The 22,616-nt window shown below is 41.9% G+C and overlaps 1 protein-coding gene across 7 annotated transcripts in view; it reads left to right on the forward strand.

Moving 5' to 3' along the window:
• The first annotated feature begins 2,751 nt into the window (after nucleotides 1–2,751).
• ubap2a (ubiquitin associated protein 2a) overlaps nucleotides 2,752–22,616 on the forward strand; it is a 114,876-nt gene continuing 95,011 nt past the window's right edge. For 5 of the 7 annotated variants that reach the window (XM_087989938.1, XM_043687689.2, XM_043687601.2 and 2 more), the window contains exons 1-3: nucleotides 19,319–19,445; nucleotides 19,699–19,776; nucleotides 20,142–20,252. In XM_087989938.1, the coding sequence (XP_087846064.1) occupies nucleotides 19,356–19,445; nucleotides 19,699–19,776; nucleotides 20,142–20,252 (279 nt within the window). In that variant the 5' untranslated portion in view covers nucleotides 19,319–19,355. Of the gene's footprint in view, nucleotides 2,776–2,860; nucleotides 2,878–19,318; nucleotides 19,446–19,698; nucleotides 19,777–20,141; nucleotides 20,253–22,616 lie in introns of those variants that run through there. The other 2 variants (XM_043687679.2, XM_087989954.1) reach the window with 2 other exon arrangements.

Consider the following 22,616-nt stretch of genomic DNA (forward strand, 5'->3'; position numbering starts at 1 on the left):
TGTAGCTCGGGTGCTCGTTGTTGTGGTTCTGTTCGCCGAGCTGGGAATTTGTGTTGCAGACATTTCATCCCCTGTCTAGGTGACATCCTCAGTGCTTGGGAGCCTCATGTGAAACGCTTCTGTGATGTTTCCTCCGGCATTTATAGTGGTTTGAATCTGCCGCTTCCGGTTGTCAGTTCCAGCTGTCCGTTGCAGTGGTCGGTATATTGGGTCCAGGTCAATGTGCTTATTGATTGAATCTGTTCACAGAGAACAGCTAGGGAATTCCTAGAGGCATGACACTCATCTACAGATTCAATCAATAAGCACATCGACCTGAACCCAATATACCGACCACTGCAATGGACAGCTGGAACTGACAACCGGAAGCGGCAGATTCAAACCACTATAAATGCTGGAGGAAACATCACAGAAGCGCTTCACATGAGGCTCCCAAGCACTGAGGATGTCACCTAGATAGGGGACGAAACGTCTGCAACACAAATTCCCAGCTCAGGGAACAGAACCACAACAGGTATACATTTTTTGGATTAGGTTAGATTACTTACAGTGTGGAAACAGGCCCTTTGGCCCAACGAGTCCACACCGACCCACCGAAGCGCAACCCACCCAGACCCATTCCCCTAACACTACGGGCAGTTTCGAAAGGCCAATTCACCTAACCTGCACATTTTTGGACTGTGGGAAACCGGAGCAAACCCACGCAGACACAGGGAGAATGTGCAAACTCCACACAGACAATCGCCTGAGGTGGGAATTGAACCCAGGTCTCTGGCGCTGTGAGGTAGCAGTGCTAACCACTGTGCCACCATGCATGTGGGATGCATTCTGTTATAATTGATGTAGCTTGTATCTTCTCTCATATTGGAGGAGAAAGTGAGGTCTGCAGATGCTGGAGATCAGAGCTGAAAATGTGTTGCTGGAAAAGCGCAGCAGGTCAGGCAGCATCCAGGGAACAGGAGAATCGACGTTTCGATTCTCCTGTTCCCTGGATGCTGCCTGACCTGCTGCGCTTTTCCAGCAACACATTTTCAGCTCTTCTCTCGTATTGCTAATCTTCAGAAATTAATAGGTTGCAAATAAACAAGAGAGGTTGAATAGGTGAAAGTGAGGACTGCAGATACTGGAGATCAGAGTCTAGATTAGAGTGGTGCTGGAAAAGCACAGCAGGTCAGGTAGCATCTGAAGAATAGGAAAATCGACATTTTGGGCAAAAGCCCTGATTTTTCTGCTCCAAGAGAGGCTGAATAGACTGGGACTGTTTTCCCTGGAGCATCAAAAGTTGAGGGGTGACCTTATAGATGTTTATAAAATCCTGAGGACCATGGATAAGGTAAAGAGACAAGGTCTTTTCCCTGGAGTGGGGCAGACAATAACTAGAGAGCATAAGTTCAGGGTGGGAGGGGAAATACATAAAAGGGACCTAAGGGACAATTTTTTCACTCATAGGGTGGTGCTTGTATACAGTGAACTGCCAGAGGAAGTGGTGGAGGCTGATACAATTACAACATTTAAAAGGCATCTCGATGGGTATATGAATAGGAAGGGTTTAGAGGGATATGGGCCAAATGCTGGTAAATGGGACTAGATTAAGTTAGAATATCTGGGCAGCATGGACGAGTTGAACTGAAGGGCCTGTTTCCCTGTTGTATTTCTCTATAAAATTGAGGCCCAAGATTGCCTGTGATCTTTTTTGTATTCACTTTCAAGTAGATAAATTAATTACATGATGAGCGGTTTTGTGGAAAACCCCAGAACTAATTCCTGTTTATTTAAAGCATGAAAATGAATTAAGTAAAATAAATCATTTAAAGCTGAACTTTAGAAAGACATCACCAGTGGATGCTTAAACTAGATTCAGATTAATTTCACCAATAGCACAATTGCCTCTAATTCAGAAGAGTAAATTTATATTTATTCTTAAAGATTAAATATCCATTTTGTGCATTACATATTTCACTTCAAACCTAAGCTCATTTTGTGTTTCTAAAAATGATATATTTTCTATGGGTTATTATGTGGAAACGTTGACTTTTCCTTCGCTATCAATTCTGAAGAACGATCACTAGACTCGAAACATTAACTTTGTTTTCTCTCCACAAATTCTGCCAGACCTGCTGAGTTTCTCCAGCAATTTCTGTTTTTGTTGAGAACTTTTAGTGGAACGTATTTAGTCTTCGCGATGGAAAACATGACACATTTCCATGTTGGAAAATGTTTTATCTTTTCCTTCACAAAACTTTATTGTACATTTAAAATACTTCGAACAATATCACACAACATTATAATTCAATTGTAGTTCAAAAATGAAAAGAAATAATATAGGAACGGTTTTATTCTCTTCACTATGCTCCATGCAAAACAATCAATGGTTTCTACGTCAATATCCTCTTCAAATAAAACTAACCAAATGAATGCTTTTAATACTTTACTTTTGTTTAACTTTGAATAGAGTTTTTATATAAATTGTAGTTTAAATAAACTTCGTCCAAATAATACATAATCACCAATAGCAACGGCGCTCGAAAATGACGTCAGTCATCTGGTCACATGAGGAAAAGAAAGGGAAAGAGGAGAAAAAATATTTTGTCTTTTGGAACGAAAAATATAAAATGGTGATCTTAATTAAATAGTTGTAACTATATTGATTCGGAAAAGATATTTCTGAAAAGGAGCGATTGACGGTGCGACGACTCGTGACGTCACGTGTTCAAGATGGCGGCGGGGATTTGAGGCAGTCACGTGGGCCGCGCGGCTTTGTGAGCACATTGACAGGTAAATGAGCGGTGGCTGGAGCGTTCGCGCTGCCGGCACGCTCTGAGTGTGGCTCGTGGTCGCACCTGGGCCTTTTCAAATCGGCGCCGGGCTAACGGAAAGGTGACGGTGTGCGCGTGGGCCTGAGGGCGCTTCATTGACGTGCGGCGTGGGCTCGATGGTGTCGGTCCGAGGCCGGTGGGGGATGGGGACTAATGGCAGGGGCCTAGACCTGGCCAGGGGACTCTGTGTCCCAAATCGCCCACCCTTGGGATCCGGGGATTCTGATCTGCTCGCATCTTCTGTTCCGGCAGTCTTCAAACGCAGCTTCACCATCATCGAGACCTGGGTCTCAGACCGGTAGCCACGGTTCTGATGGAAGGTCACTGACTTGAACCGTTAGCTTTGTTTTATTCTGGATCTGAGTGTTTTCAGTTTTCTGTCCCCACCCCATTTCCCGTTTTTAATTCCTATGGTATTTGGTATATTGTGGTACTAAGTTGTCATTGTTGTGGGCAAGGTATGCTGGGGGAGACATCACTGCCCTTCTAGTGTTTTAATTAAACCGTTAGTGGTTTATTTTTGAAGTTGTGTGCTTTCCTTATCTTTTGGGAGTTGTTTCAATATGCCCTGTTATTGGATAATAGAACCGACGAAAAGTGCACGATGAAGCCACTTGGTAAGGTGGGCTTCTGTTGGACACAGTGTGCGGTTATTGAGATCAAATGGCAGCTTTCACGCACGTTCCAGAGCGTCGAGTTGGAAAGAATGCAATCTTGAGTTTGTTAGCATTAACGAGGTGTGCTTTTATTCTGTAGTTGGAATTGGACGGAGGTTGTGCTTGTTTCGATTGAGCTTTAAAATCTTAATGTTTTAACTGAAATATGAATAAAATCTGTAGAACAAAGTTTAATGCTGGCTTGCGTGAACCTCCGCTTTCATTGAGGTCAGTTTAATGGACAGGGAGGAAAGAAATAGTGGTTGGGAGGGAGAAGAAATATGAGCTTGACCCTCCTGATTTCAAAATACCAGAGTCATCCTATTTTTAGATTTGAAAACTGCCTTAGGTTTTATTCTTGGAGCCCCAGGTACTGAAGTTCTCAAAACATTATAAGTCAACATGGTGTTGAGTTAAAATATTGTCCAAACAGTTAGTTGGCATTAACTTTCTGGGTTTAAAAATAGACTGCTATTCTGGCATTAACTTTTTAGAAGTTTAAACTTGAGAGGCCAGGATGGACTTGCTCAGTATTCTGTTACTGGGATTGAGGTGAAGTTGTTGAATTTTGCCTCAGTGCAACTAAATTGGGGAGAGAGAAATCAGCTTTTAATTCAGTGCAGATCTTGTTGAACATGTTAGTTAGCTGAGAAGTCTTGTAATTACAGTAGTGCAGTCTGTTAACCACCTGTCTAGGCTAAAGAAGTTGGATGGAATACCTGGCTTTCAAAAAAATCGTGGTCCTTGTGGACAGTCAACACTCATCTCATCTCAGACCTCTCCCTGTAATCCCCCCTCAATATATTTATCTCAATTTCATGGAATTTTGCTAACACTAAACTGGTTATCAAAGATGACTTGATTCTGTTCCCATTAGCCTTTCAGCTGAAATCATAATGTACTATTCAGATGAATGCTGGAAGTGTTCTCTTAATCTGTATTGTATGACAAGTTGTCATTTTCAATTGATTGCTTAAATGGGACTGAATTACCAATGAATTTGCCAACTGAGTAACTTGACCATTTCATTTAGTTGACTTGTAAAGTGAATTGAATTGATTTAATTTTACTTATACATTAAATAATCTATCCATGCCTGTGAAGGCATCCACCCAGACATTTGGAGATGAATGCAGTGAAAACTTGTACTGAGCCGGGAAGGGGTAGAATCCAAAGTGGTGACTAAAAGATTGTTTGGAGAAACTGATTTGTGTGAACTTCGTTAACTTACCTGCCAGGCTTTATTCATCAGTCATGTTTCATTTGTCAAGTTTGGGCTTTCTTCTTTGTGGTGTTTACTCAACGTAGGCTCAAGGAATGGTATTTTCAAACATATGTACATCATCTGGTCTCTATTGACGTCATTAGTTTTCATGTTGTAGTCATAGAGATGTACAGCATTGAAACAGACCCTTCAGTCCAACTCGTCCATGCCGACCAGATATTCCAACCCAATCTAGTCCCACCTGCCAGCACCTGGCCCATATCCCTCCAAACCCTTCCTATTTATATACCCATCCAAATGCCTCTTAAATGTTGCAATTGTACCAGCCTCCACCACTTCCTCTGGCAATTCCTTCTATACACATACTGCCCTCTGTGTGAAAATGTTGCCCCTTAGGTCTCTTTTATATCTTTTTCCCCTCACCTATGCCCTCTAGTTCTGGACTCCCTGACCCCAGGGAAAAGACTTTGTCTATTTACCCTATCCATGCCCCTCATAATTTTGTAAACCTCTATAAGGTCACCCCTCAGCCTTCGACACTCCAGGGAAAACAGTCCCAGCGCCTCCCTATAGCACAAATCCTCGAACCCTGACAACATCCTTGTAAATCTTTTCTGAACCATTTCAAGTTTCACAACATCTTTCCGATAGGAAGGAGACCAGAATTTCAAGCAAAATTCCAACAGTGGCCAAACAATGTCCTGTACAGCTGCAACGTGACCTCCCAGCTCTTGTACTCAATACTCTGACCAATAAAGGAAACCATACCAAACGCCACCTTCACTATCCTATCTACTGCGACTCCACTTTCAAGGAGCTATGAACCTGCACTTCAAGGTCTCTTTGTTCAATAACACTCCTTAGGACCATACCATTAAGTGTGTAAGTCCTGCTAAGATTTGCTTTGCATTTATCTGAATTAAACTCCACTTCTCAGCACATTGGCCCATCTGGTCAAGATCCTGTTGTAATCTGAAGTAACCCTCTTCGCTGTCCACTACACCTCCAATTTTGGTGTCATCTGCAAACTTGCTGTGTACCTCTTATGCTCGCATCCAAATCATTTACGTAAATGACAAAAAGTAGAGGACCCTGCACTGATCCTTGTGACACTCCACTGGTCACAGGCCTCCAGTCTGAAAAACAACCCTCCACCACCACCTTCTGTCTTCTACCTTTGAACCAGTTTTGTATCCAAATGGCTGGTTCTCCCTGTATTCCATGAGATCTAACCTTGCTTATCAGTCTCCCATGGGAACCTTGTCAAACGCATTACTGAAGTCCATATAGATCACATCTACTGCTCTGCCTTCATCAGTCTTCTTTGTTACTTCCTCAAAAACTCATTCAAGTTTGTGAGACATGATTTATAGAACATAGAACATAGAAGAATACAGCGCAGTACAGGCCCTTCGGCCCTCGATGTTGCGCCGATCCAAGCCCACCTAACCTACACTAGCCCACTATCCTCCATATGCCTATCCAATGCCCGCTTAAATGCCCATAATGAGGGAGAGTCCACCACTGCTACTGGCAGGGCATTCCATGAACTCACGACTCGCTGAGTAAAGAACCTACCCCTAACATCTGTCCTATACCTACCCCCTCTTACCACACACAAAGCCATGTTGACTATCCCTAATCAGTCCTTGCCTTTCCAAATACATGATCTCCAGCATCTGCAGACCTCACTTTCTCCTCAAATACATGTACATCCTGTCCCTCAGGATTCCCTCCAACAACTTGCCCACCACCGACATCAGGCTCACTAGTCTTTAGTTCCCTGGCTTGTCCTTACCTCCCTTCTTAAACAGTGGCACCACGTTAGCCAACCTCCAGTCTTCCGGCACCTCATCTGTAACTATCGATGATACAAATATCTCAGCAAGAGGCTCAGCAATCCCTTCTCTAGCTTCCCACAGTTCTATGGTACACCTATCAGGTCCCTGGGGGTTTATCCACCTTTACCCGTTTCAAGCCATCCAGCACTTCCTCCTCTGTGATATGGACGTTTTTCAAGACGTCACCATCTATTCCCTACAGTCTATATCTTCCATATCCTTTTCCACAGTAAATACTGATGCAAAGTACTCATTTAGTACCACCCCCATTTTCTGCGGCTCCACACAAAGGCCGTCTTGCTGATCTTTGAGGGGCCCTATTCCCTCCCTAGTTACCCTTTTGTCCTTAATATATTTGTAAAAACCCTTTGGATTCTCCTTAATTCTATTTGCCAAAGCTATCTCATGTCACCTTTTGCCCTCCTGATTTCCCTCTTAAGTATACTCCTACTGCCTTTATACTGTAAGGATTCACTCGATCTATCCTGTCTATACCTTACATATGCTTCCTTTTTCTTAAGCAAACCCTCAATTTCTTTAGTCATCCAGCATTCCCTAAACCTACCAGCCTTTCCTTTCACCCTATCAGGAACATAGTCATTTCTCCATTTATGGCAGCTTTTCATTCTACTTCTCACCTACATCTATAGACCCATATTTTATTTCTTGTTCTATTACCAAAGTCCTTGTCTTAAACGTCATTTCAAGTGAAAAGTGATTTAAATTTTACTTTCACTGGATTTCTTGCACTGGATTTGCTACCTGGGAGACAACGAATAAATTGGGTAGATTTTGATGGGGTGTAACTGAGGTTCTGATGACCTTTTGATTTTCTGCCCCACTCTGAGCTCTCTGCCTTACATCTATACTATTCCAATGAAGCTTAATGTAAGCTTGAGGGCCAGCATTTCCTCTTTTGGGTGTTTGCCACCTTTTTGGCAAATAGTACAAGTTCAACGTTTTCTAAGTTCTGTCCCCATTTGTTTTGAAGAGCTGTTGCTGATTCCTCTCTTCTCATTCTCACTGATTCTAGATAATATTTTCATTGCTTGTCCTGTTGTTGTTTTGCCTCGTCATGCTTTTATTGAATCTTCCTGCATTCCACCCCATAATAACTTCTGTTTTTTTCTCTCCCTTCCTTTTCTCACTACCTTAGTTCATTGTTGCATCTGGGTTTCCTGGTTCTGATGAAAGGTCAATAGCTTGAAATATTGCCTGTTTTTTCTGTATGCATAGTTGCTTGCTATTTACACCTTCAAGCACTTTATTTCTACCTTCTAACATTTGAACACTTGCCAAGTGCAATGTGGCTTTGTTATCTGTAGACAAAACCAGATAGAGATTTTATCTGCAAGCATATTAATGAACCAGTTCAATTTTTCCAATAACCCTGAAGCTTTTCTCATGATTTGTGCATGAATGTCAGAAATCAGGCTTACTGAAATTTTTATAATATGCCATGATGAATTTGAACTAAATTGGTAGTCCTGTTGCATAAGTATTAGACTACCATCCATCCAACAGATGGAGGAGGCTTAGATATTAAGCGTGAAGCTCTAGATAGCCTCTGTTTGAAGAGTTTGGTTTTGGTGGGGCTGAAATTTAGATAGGAATATGTCAGATTTGAGGGAATTTGAATAGGAACAGGAGTAACTATTTACCCTGTGGTGCTTGCTCTGCCGCTTATTGTGGCTGGTTGAACACTTCGATGCCTTTTGCCTGCAGAATCCCTGTAACTCTTTATGCATTGGTAATCACAAATCTATCAATTTTCTACATTTAAACACACTCAAAATTTGAGCTTTCATGTCTATTTTCTGTTTGCAGACTTTATCCCATCAGATTTCTGTCTTCCGAGGAAGGTTGCATTTCTATGGATCATTGCCTATGGCTGTTGGAAGAAATGTGATGTTTACTAAAGGCAGAAGAAGAATTGAGCTATTAGGTGTTTGTTAGCCTGTTAAAACCTGTTTTTTTTTTAGGACAACAATAGAGTAAACTAATACAATACTGGAAATCCAGAGGACTGGCAGTATGAGGAAAGAACTGTTCATATTTCAGGTTGACTCTTCAGAACGAGGAAATCTTAGCAGTGTAAGACTTTTAATGTACATGATTGGAGGTTGACCATTGTACCATTAGTTTTTATGCTTTGGTTGAAAAGTATACGGAAAAAAGGCTGGAATCTGTTGCTAACTCAGTTTTAACCATGGAATGAAGCATTATGATTTGAACTGTTGAAATGAAATCAGCTGCCTTAGTTTCTTTGCTCCCCTCGTTCACTCTAACCTGTCTCCTCTGCACTTGTTGCTCTCTCTTCTCTCAGGTCTAACTTGAGTTTATAACAAACCTACTGATGAGGCTGGTGCTGTTGTCTGTTGTGATGACCTCTGCTTTGCAGGGGCTGAGTGTCAACCCCTCACAACCCACCTCTTTCTTTATCCTTCTGTCACTTTCACCTGGTCTATCTCTGACTCTTTACTATTCCATTCCTGGAATAGGGTGCCACCCAATATCCACTGCAAATGACTTACCCCCATAGTTATCTTTACTTACCATCTCTCACCCTCTTTCCTGCAAGGACTCCATTTTGTTCTTTCCAGTTTTTCCATTCCATATTTCAAAGGGATTTCAAACATATCCATGTTTCCTCAGTGAGGATTTCCCACCAATTATGGTTAATAGGGTAGGCATATCAGACCTATTCCTGCACTTTTGCCCTCACCCATCTCCTCTTCCAGAGCAGCGATAGGGTTCCCTTTGTCCTTATTTTCTACCCCACCATTGGTTTCATTGGCAGTCTGTCACCCCCAGCAGAATGCCATCACCAAATGCATTGTCCCCTCCCCTCCACTGTCAGTATTCCCTGCGGACTGTCCCTTTGTCCTGCTCCACTCCTCCATTGCTCTAACACTACTTGCTCATACCTCATGGCACCTTGCTATGCAATCACAAATGTATGACACTTGTTCTTTCACCACCTATTATCCAAAGTTCCTAGCATATATTTCAGGTGAAGCAGCATTTTATTTGTACTGTTTCAGTCTAGCCTACGGCATTCTCTTAACCATACAGTCAGTCTCTGTTGGTGTGAGGCAGTGCAGATAACGTGAGCACTTTGCAGAACATAGCTGCTCTGTCTGTAACAATGCCTCAGACCTTCAGTTCTTTGTCATTTCTTGCTCCCATACCGACGTTTCCTTCCTGGTCCTATTCCTGTGTTCCAGTAGAGCTCAATGCAAGGTGGAGGAACAACGCTTAATTTTTCCACAAAGGCACTTTACAGCTTCTAGGACCGCGTATGGTTTTAAAAACTTTACAGCATGATCTCTGACCTTCGTTTTGATTAAAATCCACCCACCCCCTGCCACATGTCTTTATCACCTTGGTACTTTGCCTTGTGCTGTGGGGCCCCCTCACCATCTGTTCCAGTTGCTGCTTTTCCCCTCAGGCCACAGTATAAAAGCTAGTATTTTCTAGCTCCCTCTTCACATTTGAAAACAGCCCTAACAGGCCCAGTATTAACTGTTTTCCTACTTGCGACTTCTTCAAGATCCAGATTTGGCAATGTAGTTCTACAAAAGGGAAACTTTTTAAAAATGTAGTGTTTTGATGCTAGCAAGGAAGATGGAGAATCATTTGCAATTCTAAAAGCTGCAGCTCAACATTTAATATGCATGCTAGTATTGCTTGGATAGAAGATTGGCTAATAGTCAGAAGTAGAGTGGGAACTTTCAAGCTGGCAGGCTGTGACTTGAATGCCAGAAGGACTTGTGCTGGACTCAGAGCAATTTACTGTCTCTCAGTCATTTAATATGAATAATAATGTATCTATTTACCCTTATAAAAATAAAATGGATAAATGTAAGCAATTGACAGAACAGAGATTCCAGTTTGAGATGGCATACAGTATAGGGCAGTGTAGGTCCTAAGAAAAGCCAATTTTTACTTAAGTTATGGGATTTGTAGGCTTTGATGTTTAAAGTGACTTGGTTATGAAAAGGACAAGGAGAGCAAAAAGCTAGCATGCAGTTAGAGTAAGCAATTGGAAGACAACTGTCATATTGACCTTCAGTGCAAGGGAATTAAAGTACAGCTTAAATATCTTGCTACAATTGTAGTACCACATCTGGAATACTGCGCACTGTTTAGTGGTCTATATTCGTGGGTATACAGAGGAACCTCGATTATCTGGCATTCGAATATCTGAATATCGGATTATCCAGAAAGATTGCAAGGTCTTGATGCTCAACTAAACTGTTATCTGGCATTTGATTATCTGGAATTTGATTAACTGAATGAAATACATTCCACCCATGCCCTTTGGGTAATCGAGGTTCCTCTGTAGTTGTATTGGTGGTACTATAGTGAAGGTTCACTAACTTTGGCCCTTTGGAATGGGATGATTGTTGTACAGTTTGAAGCTGTAGTTATTGGAAGTTTGATTTGATTGAAACATTCAAGATTCTGAAGTGGCATGGTAGGGTGAAAACATTACTCCTTCTGGTTGAGGAATCCAAAACATAGGGTCACTGTCTGAACTTAATCGACTGATCACTTTGGACTGAAAGGAGAAGAAACTAGTTCACTCAAAGGGTTGTGAATCTTTGGAAATCGTTGTCTTTAAAGAGTCCATATTACAGAAGAGGTGCTGGAGGTCTTAAAATGCATAAAGATAGATAAATCCCCGAGACCTGATCAAGTACCTCTCGACGTTGTAGGAAGGCAGGGAAGAAATTGTGGGACCCCTGTCAGATGTTTGCTTATTTGATAGCCATGACTGAGCAGCTGGAAGACTGGAGGGTGACTAATGTTAATGCATTATTTAAGAGAGGCTGCAAGGAAAACCAGAGAACTACAGGCTGAGTCTGACATCAGTGGTTAAGTTGTTGGAGGGGTTTCTGAGATGGGATCTGTATGTATTTGGCAAGGCAAGGACTGATTTGGAATAGCATGGCTTTGTCCATGGGCAGTCACGTTTCAAATTTTGAGTTTTTTTTGATGAGGTGACAAAGAAAATAAATGAAGGCAGAGCAGTAGACATGTCCTACATGGACTTTAGCAAGGCCTTCAAGGTTCTGCATTGTAGACTGATTTGTAAAGTTAGACCACATAGGATCTATGGAGAGCTAGCCAATTGGATGCAAAATTAGCTTGACAGGACAAGACAGAATTGGTGTCACAGATAGACAGGGTGGTGAAGGTGGTTTTTGGCATGCTTGCCTTTGGTCAAAGCATCAAATTGGAGTTGGGACATAATGTTAGAGCTGTGCAAGACATTGGTTAGGCCACTTTGGAGTGCTGCGTACAATTCTGATGACCCTGCTATCGAAAGGATGTTATTAAACTTTAAAGGATGTTCCCAAGACTGGAAGGTTTGAATTAGAAGGAAAGGCTGGCTAGGCCTACTAGAGTGTAAGAGGTTCAGGGGTGACCTTTTTAGAGGTTTTAAAATCATGAAGGATAGATTAGGTGAATAACCGAGGCTTTTTTTTATCCAGGGTAGGCAACTCCAAAACTACTAGGCATAGGTTTGGGTGAGAGGGGAAGGATTTAACAGGGACTGGAGGGGCACCAGTTTCTCTCAGTGGTGAGTATGTTGAATGAGTTGCTGGAGGAAGTGATGGAGCAGAGTACAACTATCTTTTTACAAAAGCATTTGGACAGGTACATGGCTAAGTCGGGTTTAGAGGGCTGTGGCCAAATGTAGGCAAATGGGGCTGCTTCAGATTTGGAATGAGTTGGGCGGATGAATCTGTTTTTGTGCTGTATGACTCTTTGACCTTCATGGTCAGTTTTGATCACTGAATCTGTGTAAGACTGGAGTAGGATTGATTTTTGGAATCTCAGCATTGAGAGATCCACACAACTGGCAGAAAAGTGGAGTTGAAACACATCAGGTGTGATTGCACTGAGTGAGTGTGAAGTGCTGTTATGGCCACTTCCTGCTTTCTCTTGTTTCTTTTCTACCTGTAGTGTAGCATCCAACTGATGCCTTATTAAGTATACCTTGTACCACTGCTCCTGAAGTGGTATTCTGCACTTTGTATTGAACCTTGATGAAATTAGTGCTGGAAAGCAGTTCAGCTGTTCATGGCCAACAGTGCCTCATGAATGGCCTCTGGGCTGAACATATAGAAACCATGTTATTGCTACTAACCTGCTTCACCTGAAAACCATGCTCATTATGAAGATCTACAGGATACTTCTGGGCACTGGATCAATTCTGCAATGTTGGGTACCTTCTTTTAAATGATGGCAAATATTGAAAATGAAATTCAACATCTATATCACTACTGACTTTGCCATTTGAAGTGTGTTCAATGATGACCTTGTGCCAGGCACTTAGGTTATATTTTAGAGCTCTAGTGCTATCTGGCCTTTTGTGAATATCTGGGACATGGGCAAATTACAACAGACATCATAAAACCCAAGAGAAATATTGCCAGGAATGCCCTCAAAAATCGTGCAAATCTAAAGGTGGGATAATATCGGTATTCTTTCCAGCCAACAGTAAGGCTTTGAGAAAGTGAGGCAGAGTCGAAGAGTGTGGTGCTGGAGAAGCACAGCCAGTCATGCAGCATCTGAGGAGCAAGTGAGCATAAGCTCTTCATCAGGAATGAGGGAGGACAGCATTATGTGCTGTCAGTCAGGTGTGTTCAGCAGGCCACATTATCTACAGGTTTGAAACAAGACTTCTAAATTGCAAGCTTATCACACCAAGTGGATGCCATGAGGACAAAATGCCTTGAGACACCCTCCGACCCTCCTTGGGCAAAAAGATACTCCCACTAGTTGGAGGGATAGCTTCTCTTCTGAACCTGCCAAACTAGAGAAGTGTGTGCAAATTTGTCAAACATTTCGGCATCATGTGTTTCAATGAACGTGTAAAACCTCAAACATTGCACCTGCCTCTTAAAATACCACCTGCCCTATCTATGGTGGACTTAGCTACTGCAAACCACATCTCAAGTGGAAGAAAGTCATTCTGACTCAAGGAACTGCTGAAGATGGCAACCCTAAGAAGGAAAATTGTCTCAATTTGGGCAATGGATTAAGCAAGCCACCTTGTTGTGCTGCTTTGAAGTAAATGTGTCATTTCTCCATGACCAAGATGCCACCATTCAGCCAACCATAATCTTTTCTAGTACAAATGAGCAATGTGATAGTGTCACTGTGATGCCAGGTATATAACGTGTACATCTCAATGACTTGCAGACTGTATTGAAAATGTTGCACTGACTTTGGGCAATTGCACTCAGTCATTGCTGGCCATACTCAGGATACAGTGACCAGCAGTAGGTTTATTTCTGTAGTTGGAGAGCACTTCAATGATTGCCACTGTATTGGAAACCAGTAAGGTTCAGTTGGCCTGCAATGTTTCACTATCATGTGCTATAATCTACATGTCCTTTCACAGAGCTCCATTCTGTGTAAGAAAAGGAAGCTGTGTGCGTATTGCTCCCTTTTTAGTAGCAGAAGGGTTCATAAAGACTCTCAATTCTTGCTGAAACCCAAAGCAAACACCTTGACCAATTGCTCTGCTTGCTTGATAGAATGCTAATCATCTGGCCAAGGTTGAGTTAAAGAATGAAGCTGCAACTTGCTGCCAATCAGGTATCCAACTAATCAGCCTGTTTTCATGTTGCCTAATTTTTTTTAAGGGATGAGGGGTGTCACTGGTTAGGCCAGCATTTATTGCCTATCCCTACTTGTCCAGAGGGCAGATAAGTGCCAATCACATTGGTGTGTAGTAGGGGTCACGTAGGAAGTCTTAGTGCAATTGTATAAGGTACAACTGTGTCCACTTCTGGAGTATTGAGCAGTTGTGAATCCCTTAGTTTAGGAAAGATGTCATTTAATTGGTAGCCTTTTAGAGAATTTTCACCATAGTCCCTGATATCCTGGTGGTTAAGTGGGTTGGGACTCAGATCACCATTCATTGTTCTAAACTCTCGTGAACAAATTGAAACACCTGATTCTTAAGGGACTTGACAAGGTAAATGCTGAGAGGATGTTTGTCCTTGTGGACTTCTCTCGGAAGAGAGAACAACGGGTGCTATTTAAAACTGATTTATTTCTCAGGATTGTGTGTTTGGAACTCTGCCACGCAAACCTGTGGGAGCAGAGTCAGAGTATAGATGCAGACTTTTTTGCTCCAACTTGTCCATGCTGACCAGATATCCTAAATTAATCCAGTCCCATTTGCCAGCATTTGGCCTGTATCACTAAACCCTTCCTATTTATGTACCCATCCAGATGCCTTTTAAATGTTCTAATTGTACCAGCCTCCTCCATTTCCTCTGGCAGCTTATTCCATGGAGGCATCAACTTCTGCTTGAAACAGTTGCCCCTTAGGTCTCTCAAATCTTTCCCCTCTCATCCTAAACCTATGACCTCTAGTTTTGCACTCCCATATACTCTCCTCTACCTGTGTCACTCATGATTTTTATAAACCTCTGAAAGGTCACCTTTGATACTCCAAAGGAAATAGCCCCAACCTCTTCAGCCTCTCTATAGCTCAAACCTTCTGACCCTGGCAACACGCTTGTAAATCTTTTCTGAACCCTTTCAAGTTTTACAACATCCTTCCTGTAGCAGGGAGATCAGAATTGAACGCAGGATTCCAAAAGTGGTCTAACCGATGTCCTGTACAGCTGCACCATGACCTCCCAACTCCTGTACTCAATACTCTGACCAATAATGGAAAGCAAACCACCCACCACCATCTCTATCCTATCTACCTGCAACTCTATTTTAATGGAGCTATGAACCTGTACTCCAAGGTCTCTTTGTTCAGCAACTCTCCCCAGAACCTTACCATTAACTGTATGTCCAGCCCTGATTTGCCTTTCCAAAATGCAACCCCTCACACATTTATCTAAATTAACCCTCCATCTGCCATTCCTTGGCCTACTGGCCTGTCTGATCAAGATCCTGTTGTACTCTGAGGTAACCTTCGCTGTCCACTGTATCTTTGTTTTTGGTGTCATCTGCAAACTTACTAGCCGTATCTCCTATCTTTATATCCAATCGTTTTTATATAAATGACAAAAAGCAGTGGACCCAGCACTGATCCTTGTGGCACATTGGTCACAGATCTCCAGTCTGAAAAGCAACCCCCTTCTACCATCTACCGTGGGTGGCACAGTGGTCAGCACTGCTGCCTCACAGCGCCAGAGACCCGGGTTCAATTCCCGCCTCAGGCGACTGACTGTGTGGAGTTTGCACGTTCTCCCCGTGTCTGCGTGGGTTTCCTCCGGGTGCTCCGGTTTCCTCCCACAGTCCAAAAATGTGCAGGTCAGGTGAATTGGCCATGCTAAATTGCCCGTAGTGTTAGGTAAGGGGTAAATGTAGGGGTATGGGTGGGTTGCACTTCGGCGGGGCGGTGTGGACTTGTTGGGCAGAAGGGCCTGTTTCCACACTGTGTAATCTAATCTAATCTAATCCTCTTTTTTTCATGCCAATTCTGTATCCAAATGGCCAGTTCTCCATATTTTCCATGTGATCTAACCTTGCTAACCAGTCTACTGTGGGGAACCTTGTCAAATCCCTCACTCTAATCCATGTAGATCACATGTACTGCTCTACCGTCATCAATCCTTTGTTCCTTCAAAAAAACTCAAGGTCCATGAGACATGGTTTCCCCTACAGAAAGCTGTGTTGACTATGCCTAATCAGTCCTTGCCTTTCCAAATAAGTGTGAATCCTGTCCCTCCGGATTCCCTCCCAACAACTTGTCCACCACTGATGCAAGACCCAGTGGTCTTTTACGGCCTGCAGTAAATAGATTCTTGATCAGTAGGGCAATGAATGGTTTTGGGGAAAGGGCAGGAAAATGGACTTGAAGAATGCTGATCAGCCATGGTACTATTGAATTGCAGACTATGCTTGAGCGGCCTCCTGTTACTATTTCCTATGGTTTTAGGTGACTAGTTCTATATAGTTTTGATTTCATTTATCTGAGGATGTCAATACATTTGAAGCTGAGTGTTTACTCAGCGAATCCTTGGTGTAGAAATTGGACAAGTTGAGCCAGTAGCCATTGGAGTTTGGAAGAATGAAAAATGATTTTATTTGATGAATACAAGATTCTAGGGGGGAGGCTTGAAAAGGTTAAAGCTGAAATGATAGCTGAGGGCACAACAATGCATTCATGAGGCTGAGATTTGTGGATAGTGTGTTGCACAAAGTGGTCACCTTTCAACCTAAAGAAGTGCAGGCAATGCGAGAATGGATGACCACTGGGCTGGTAGTGAGGGCATCAGTCCTCTCTGTGCAAAAGTAGTTTTGGCCTGGTTGTGGGAAGGAGGAGAGAAAGGGCTGAGAGGGGTGAGAAAGATGACCTGTTGTCAGTATCCATCAGTGAGGGGAATAGACAGGTGAATACAACATGGGTTGTTGTTTTTTCCTGGATGTAGGTTCAAAAAAGTCATGAAATGTTGTGAACATCCAGACATTGTTCCATGTTTGGGGAGATGAGGTCCTGTAGGTAGACTTCAGAGAATTAGGATTTGTGCCTCTCCTCCATCTACAAGATACAAATCAAGCATTTGATGGAAACTTGATCAATGGCAAATAGGTGCCGGAGTAGCAGATGGAGTTTAATTTAGATAAATGAGGTGTTGCATTTGGGTCATGGATTCGGTCTTTTCCCTGGGGATTTAACCACTTTTGAGTTTTAAGGCATCCTGCACTCTGCTGTGTAGTATGGGCACTTTAAGATAACACTTTATTTCCCCAAGGTCACTAGCTTCCATATCCCTCTCCACAATAAACACTGATGAAAAATACTTGTTTAATATTTCACCTATCTACTGTGGTTCTACGACCTTGGCTGATCTTTAAGGGGCTGTATTTTCTCCCTAGGTACTTTTTTTTTTGTCCTTCATATATTTGTAGAATCCTTTTGGTTTCTTCCTAACCTGATCTGTCAAAGCTATCTCATGTCCCTTTTTTTCCCCTCCTGATTTCTTGAGTATACTCTTCCTGCCCTTTGAATCCCCTGAAGGGTACAATGATTTGTTGTTGGTCTGTTACCTGACCTGTTAGGTTTGTTGACAGACATTTCATCCTGTGTTGCCTCCTGTGAAGTGCTGCTGTACTGTTCCGCTGTACTGAATTTGTGGTTCTGTTTGAACTGTTTCTGGTTAGTGCTGGTTCTGGTTTTCCATTGCAGCAGTTGTATATTGGGTCCAGGTCAATGTTTGTGTTGGAGTCAGAGGGTGAGTACCATGCTTCCAGGAATTTCCTTGTTCTTTGTTTAGTCTGTCCTCGTATTGTTGTTGTCCCAGTCAAACTGCTGGTTCTTGTCTGTGTATGGATACTAGGGACAGTTGTTCATGTTGCTAGTTGGTGTTCATGGGCGCGGGTTACAAGTTGTCTGCCTGTTTGTCCTATCCTGTGCTTAGTGCAGTTGTATGGGATTTCTGGAGAAACCAGCACCAGCCAGAAACAGCTCAAACAGGACCACCAATTCAGTGCAACAGTATGGTGCTTCTCAGGAGGCAGCACAGTATTGATCTTACCTAGAAAGGGAATGAAACATACCAGCTCGGCGAACAGATCAATAACAAATCCAACCAGCTCCCGAGCTACAGATCTTCACAAACTGGATTCACTCGATCCCGCTGTCTGTACTTTAGATGTGCTTTCTCATTTTTTTCCTTGACCGGAGTCTCATCTCTCTGGTCATCCAGTATTCCCTACAACTACCAGCCTTGCCCTTCACACTAACAGCAACAGTGTGTCTCTGGGCTCCCTTCTCAATTTTGAAGACTTCCCACTCTCCACTCATACTGTACATAAAGGGCCTGTTCCTATTTGCCCTTTAACTGTGAATATCTGCCCCATCAACATATGAAAGTTCTTGCCTAAGACCATCAAAATTGCCCTTACTCCAATTTAAACTTTAATGTTTAGGTCTGGTCTATCCTTTTCTGTAACCATTTAAAAACTAATAGCATTTAGGTCACTGGCCCCAAAATGCACCCCCAATGACACCTCAGTCACTTGTCCTGTCTTATTTCCCCAAGAGAAGGTCTAGTTTTGCTCCTTCTCAACTCAGAATCGGAAAATTTTCATGTCCATGCTTAAAAAAATTCCTCTCCATCCTAGTCCTAGTCTACATTTGGAAAGGGAAAATATCCTATTATTATAAACCTGTTATTCTTGCAGATAACTGGAATCTCCTTACAAATTTACTTAATTTTTGTTGACCCCCTCGGCTGCAGTAGTACAATCCCAAGAGGTGGCCATCCTTTCGTGCAGAGGATGATGCTTGAATGGAGCGAGTTACTGGAGGAAGTGGTGAAGACTGGTACAATAAAACTTTAAATGGCACTTGAATGGGAAGCGTTTAGAGGGATGAGAGTCAAATGCAGGCAAATGGGACCAGTACAATTAGGACCTCTCATCAGCATGGATGAGTTGGATTCAAGGGTGTCTTTCTGTACTTTATTATCTGACTCTGAATACTGGGAAACATTCTAATTCATTGCTGATATCATGTCTTGCATTCTCTGTATTAGCCCAGGTTAATCTAGGTTTGTTTTCAACAGTGTTGCATTATTGACAGTGCTGGTAGTTGACATTTCATTCAATTTCTTTTTACATTTTCCCTTCAATCCACTTATCCCCAAGCCAACTGGAATTTTTTTCCTAGAATTGTTGATTAGTACTGAAGGAGGCAATTCCATCCATTGACTCCTAATGGAGTTTCAAATTATTTTTAAACTGGAATACATGCATGAGTTGTAAAACTTAATGTTCCTTTTACAGATTTTCTATTTTGTACATTGTTTTGTATATACTGTATATGATGTCTTCAGTGGGCAATGACCGATCTCGTGGCACTCGGGACAAGATACAGACTCAGACATGCGCACAGATACAGAAACCAGTACAGGTAAGGGGCTGAATTGCTTATCAGTGCAAATCTAGTCAGGCAGGCAAATGAACTTCAAAAATAGTATTATACTTTAATTAAGTATGGACTTTTTTTCCTAATTTGTTTTAACAATTTCCCTCTGTGGGAGAAAGGACTGGAGAATATTGGCTTTTTGTTTGTTTTCCAGTTACTGTTTAGAGTGGTTCTTATATTTATTAGATATAAAGTAATCCCTTGAAACTCAGCATATTCTGAACTGTTGATGTTTTAGGCTACAGCAGAACAAATTCGACTTGCCCAAATGATCTATGATAAGAATGATGCAGACTTTGAAGAGAAAGTGAAGCAAGTGAGTAAGACTCCACATGTAATGCAAAGTCAGTTTCTTAAAAATAGATTTCTCCCTTGTACTCATCAACAAATATCAAGTAGCTAAGTCATTTGACTAAGTTGGTATTAAATGTGTGGTTTTTCAAAGTTTGGGTTGCATTTGAGATTTGTGTACTTAAATCTGAATGCATAAAATTAGGCTTGTGTGGTTGAGAAATTTGAGAGCAGGCCTCTCGTGAAAACTCTGCATCAACTTTTCTTTTTCAATCACTTGATTAATTTTTTGAATGCATTGTGTAGATGTTTCCACAGTTACTCTAATTTCGTACAATAGTTATAATTAACAGTAGAATAATACCTTATTCTTAATGGGACTTTTTTTAGTTAATGGAAGTCACTGGAAAGAACCCAGATGAAAGCATAGTTGCACTTCATGACTGCAATGGTGATGTAAACAAAGCAATCAACGTACTGCTGGAAGGAAATTCAGATACGGTAAGAACAAAGGCATTTCATTATTCATCCATGATGCTAGACTATTAAGTTTTTATTTTTGTATTTGCACAGGTTTGGAAAAGGTACATCTGACTGCACTTTAAAAACTAACTTTCAAAAAGTTAAAACTGAACATACTGTTGAGCTGTTACTGAAAGACTGAAAATTGTCAAATTATAAACATTTCTATATAATTGGTAGAAATGTGTTGACTGGTCCTGGGAACATTTTAATCAAGGGTTTTCCAGCATACAACCCCTAACTCCCATTATGATTGGTTCCAGATTTGAAGTTTTTAAATTGAATAAGTAAGGCGTTCGACAAGGTTCTCCATGGGAGACTGATTAGCAAGGTTAGATCTCATGGAATACGGGGAGAACTAGCCACTTGGATACAGAACTGGCTCAAAGGTAGAAGACAGAGGGTGGTGGTGGAGGATTGTTTTTCAGATTGGAGGCCTGTGACCAGTGGAGTGCCACAAGGATCGGTGCTGGGTCCTCTACTTTTTGTCATTTATGTAAATGATTTGGATGTGAGCATAAGAGGTACAGTTAGTAAGTTTGCAGATGACACCAAAATTACAACAGGATCTTGACCAGATGGGCCAATGGGCTGAGAAGTGGCAGATGGAGTTTAATTCAGATAAATGCGAGGTGCTGCATTTTGGGAAAGCAAATCTTAGCAGGACTTATACACTTAATGGTAAGGTCCTAGGGAATGTTGCTGAACAAAGAGATCTTGGAATGCAGGATCATAGCTCCTTGAAAGTGGAGTTGCAGGTAGATAGGATAGTGAAGGTGGTGTTTGGTATGCTTTCCTTTATTGGTCAGAGTATTGAGTACAGGAGTTGGGAGGTCATGTTGCGCCTGTACAGGATATTGGTTAGGCCACTGTTGGAATATTGCGTGCAATTCTGGTCTCCTTCCTATTGGAAAGATGTTGTGAAATTTGAAAGGGTTTGGAAGATATAAAAGGATGTTGCCAGGGTTCAAGGATCTGAGCTATAGCGAGAGGCTGAACAGGCTGGGGCTGTTTTCCCTCAGAGGCTGAGGGGTGACCTTATAGAGGTTTACAAAATTGAGGGGCATAGATAGGAGAAATAGACAGTTTTTCCCCAGGGTCGGGGAGTCTAGAATTAGAGGGCATAGGTTGAGGGTGAGAGGGGAAAGATATAAAAGAGACCTAAGGGGCAACTTTTTCACACAGGGTGGTACGTATATGGAATGAGCTGCCAGAGGAAGTGGTGGAGGCTGGTACAATTGCAACATTTAAGAGGCATTTGGATGGGTATATGAATAGGAAGGGTTTGGAGGGATATGGGCCAGGGGGGAGGTGGCAGGTGGGACTAGATTGGGTTGGGATATCTGGTCGGCATGGACGGTTTAGACCGAAGGGTCTATTTCCATGCTGTACATCTCTGACTCTAAGTTGGCCATGTATGTTAGGAAGTAGCATTCATTATTTTCTATTCTAAGATTGCTAGTGATAGAAATTTTTTTTATCCATTCATGAGATGCAGATGTTTCTGCCTGGCCAGAATTTATTGCCTGTCTTTAGTTGCCCTTGAGAAGTTGGTGGCGAGCTGCCTTGAACCACTGCAGCATGCTTCAAAAAGTGAGCTTGCACATAACTCTGAAATAGTCTCATAGCAAGTGAATTTTGAGCAATTGATATCTTGTACCTAAACTTGAATTTTTTTTGTCTACGTCAAATGTTTGGAGCATGGATAATGTGCAGGTACCAATACTCAGTTTAGATAATATATCATTTGATTCCTAGTTTACATCATTTTGTTCGATTTTGCTTTTGTTTGACAATACCGAGACAGAAGATAACCAACTTAGCTGCAGGAATGAGATTGGTTGAAAAGGTATTTACTGAGACACTCAATCTCTAACCCTTTGAGGAATAGAGAGAAACTCCAGTTTGCCTCTCCTTCACAACTGACTTCAGATCTTGAGCGTTTAAGTTATGGAACTTCAACCAATTATTCTTTAAAATAAAAAGATGGGTAGGAGTCTTTTAAGTTAGGGTATGAATCCTAGATAATTACAGCCATGTGGAATGCCATGAGAAGTTAGATTGAACTCATTTCAGGTGAGCTATTGTCTGATTATAACTAAACTAACTGAAGTTCATGTTATTATGACTCTTATTTGATATCTGGGATCTTGACCGTATTTCAAGTTTGAAGTCTGCACTTTGATGCCAACAGTTCTGCTTAGGGTTCCTTATTCTGTAAACATTCCCTTTTTGTTTGAGATTTTCCCCATTAGTGGCAACAACCCTGTCCAGCCCACTCAGTGTTTTCTTTCAATAAGACCACTCTTCATTCTTCATGCTAATGAATAAAGGCCTTAGCTG

The sequence above is a fragment of the Chiloscyllium plagiosum genome, unplaced genomic scaffold, assembly GCF_037043375.1.
Source record: "Chiloscyllium plagiosum isolate Xiang-an unplaced genomic scaffold, Cpla_swu_hap1 HiC_scaffold_1, whole genome shotgun sequence".
Lineage (NCBI taxonomy): Eukaryota > Metazoa > Chordata > Chondrichthyes > Orectolobiformes > Hemiscylliidae > Chiloscyllium > Chiloscyllium plagiosum.